This window comes from Stegostoma tigrinum, chromosome 43 (genome assembly GCF_030684315.1).
Source record: "Stegostoma tigrinum isolate sSteTig4 chromosome 43, sSteTig4.hap1, whole genome shotgun sequence".
Classification (NCBI taxonomy): Eukaryota; Metazoa; Chordata; class Chondrichthyes; order Orectolobiformes; family Stegostomatidae; genus Stegostoma; species Stegostoma tigrinum.
The window spans coordinates 15070135-15072174 of record NC_081396.1 but is presented as its reverse complement, the minus strand read 5'-3'; the positions used below and the strand labels follow the sequence as shown (position 1 = coordinate 15072174).

At 58.7% G+C, this 2040-nt stretch overlaps 1 protein-coding gene across 1 annotated transcript in view; it reads right to left on the bottom strand.

Annotated features, from left to right (window-relative positions):
• Positions 1–1417: 1417 nt before the first annotated feature.
• The window catches only part of LOC125448959 (epimerase family protein SDR39U1-like), a 41484-nt gene continuing 40861 nt past the window's right edge, over positions 1418–2040 (bottom strand). Inside the window, exon 2 of the mRNA XM_048524484.2 lies at positions 1418–1830. Within this exon, the coding sequence (XP_048380441.2) occupies positions 1418–1830 (413 nt within the window). The remainder of the gene's footprint in view (positions 1831–2040) is intronic.

The window sequence follows — 2040 nt, the reverse complement described above, 5'->3', positions numbered from 1 at the left end:
TGGGGAGGGATGTTCAGCAGCGCTGTGGGGGTAGGGGAGCAGAGTGAGGGTTCACTTTCCAGACCGCAGCGGCAGAAACCAATTTCGAGTACAACCACAAATACACAAAACTCAAAAGCTCTGCTTTTCCGCGTGCGTGCACAAACCCTTCCACTGCCAACACCACCTCGCCAAACAAACGTAGCGGGAAAGGATAACATTTTGAAAACGAAAGCGATGGCGGGGGGGGGGGGTGGGGAATGTGGGTTTCAGGCAAACCGTACCATCGATCAGGTCCATCGCAATGAAAGAACAGAGGCCCCCAAAACTTCAGGAGCTCACAAACATCGATGGCATTGGCTCGCTAGTTCCATCGGCACTGAGCTGGGGTTTGCTGGGGGGGTCGCGGAGGAGAGTCAGGCCACGGAGTTGGGCGGGGGGGAAGAGTGAGAGCAACCTTCGACGATTGAGGAAATCTTCCTGTTGCAGCTCCGACATGCAGCATTCGCTGCGACGAGGCCAGTGCGGAAATTAAGGCAGGCACAGGGTGATCCCAATCTCAGCACTGCTGGGGGGTGGTTACTGAGACCCTTGCATACGGCAGGGAGACTAGCGCAGAGACAGACGCAGGGCTCAGCGGGGAGGGTGGGGGCTGCTGGTACACCCCCAGCCCCCCCAACGCGGTGTTTATCCGCTGGTATCGGGGCGGCCACCCCGCACAGGTTTCAGAGTGAAAGGGCTCAGCTGAAGGTTCACGGCAGCATCTGGAATCGAAGGGGCCGCTGCCGCTTGCGGGGCCCTCGGCTCCCAACGCTGACTGTGCAGTGACCAGGAAGTGATATCCTCTCACGTCCAGTGACAGGAGCCATTCGGTCTTCACAGCTCCCTGTACCGTTTCCACACTGAATGTAAAGCTCGCGCGACACTGCAGTGAGATACAGAGTACAGTGTCACTATACACACTGCCCCCATCAGTCTCCAGGTACTGACACGCCACAAACCAACCCCAGCCTCACTGCCCTCTGACCCCTCACCTGGCCAACCTGACTTTGACCTCTGCATCCCCCGACGCCTCACCTCACCATCCTTTGACACGCCCCCCCAAACTCTATCCTCTGATCCCCTACCTCACCACTTGGACCCCTTGACTCATCATCTTCTAACCCCCGACCTCACCAACGTCTGGCCACCGACCTCACCGCCCTCTGATTTCCGACCTCAACATTTTGATCATTTGACTCATCATCCTTTAACCCCTGACATCACCAACCTCTGGCCCCCAACCTCACCAACCTCTGATCCCTGGCCTCACCAATTTGACTCCTTGATCCCCTCACCCTCTGACCCCGAACTCACTGTCCTCTGAACCCCAAACTCACCATCCACCCAGCCTTGACCTTATGACCCTCTAACCACCCACCCCCAAGGGGGCCTGGGGTCAGGACACGATGCTCTTCAAAGCTGCTTGGAGCTCGGGGTAGAGGTACCTGTACCCGGTCTGCAGCGTTCTCCTGGGTATAACCCTCTGGCCCTCCAGCAACAGGACCGCCCGCTCGACGCCCAGCAGAGCCTGCAGTACAAGACTGGGCACTGGGGGCAGCACCGAGGGCCGGGTCAGGCTCAACGCCAGTGCCCTGGCGAACTCCCCATTGGTGGTCTGGGCTGGGGCCTCTCCGTTCGAGATCCCCAGGACCCACTCGTTCTCCACTGTGTGGGCAAGGATCCCACTCAGATCATCCACATGGATCCGTGGCATGGCCTGCTGGCCAGAGCCGATCGCTCCACCCAGGCCCAGCCAGAACGGCCACACCATCAGCTTGATCACACCGCCATCCTTCCCCAGGACCACTCCTGGGGGTGACAGAGAGAGGGAGACAGGGGTTAGACAGAGCTCCTACCACCATGGGACGCAAGACAGAGAGGGCGCGAGAGATCTCATGATGATGGAGCATGAGAGAGAGAGAGACAGATAGAGAGAGAGTGGGGAGAGTGGGAGCGAGGGAGAGAGTGTGAGAGAGTGAGTGAGAGAGAGATGGAGAAAGAGACAGTGAGAGAGAAACA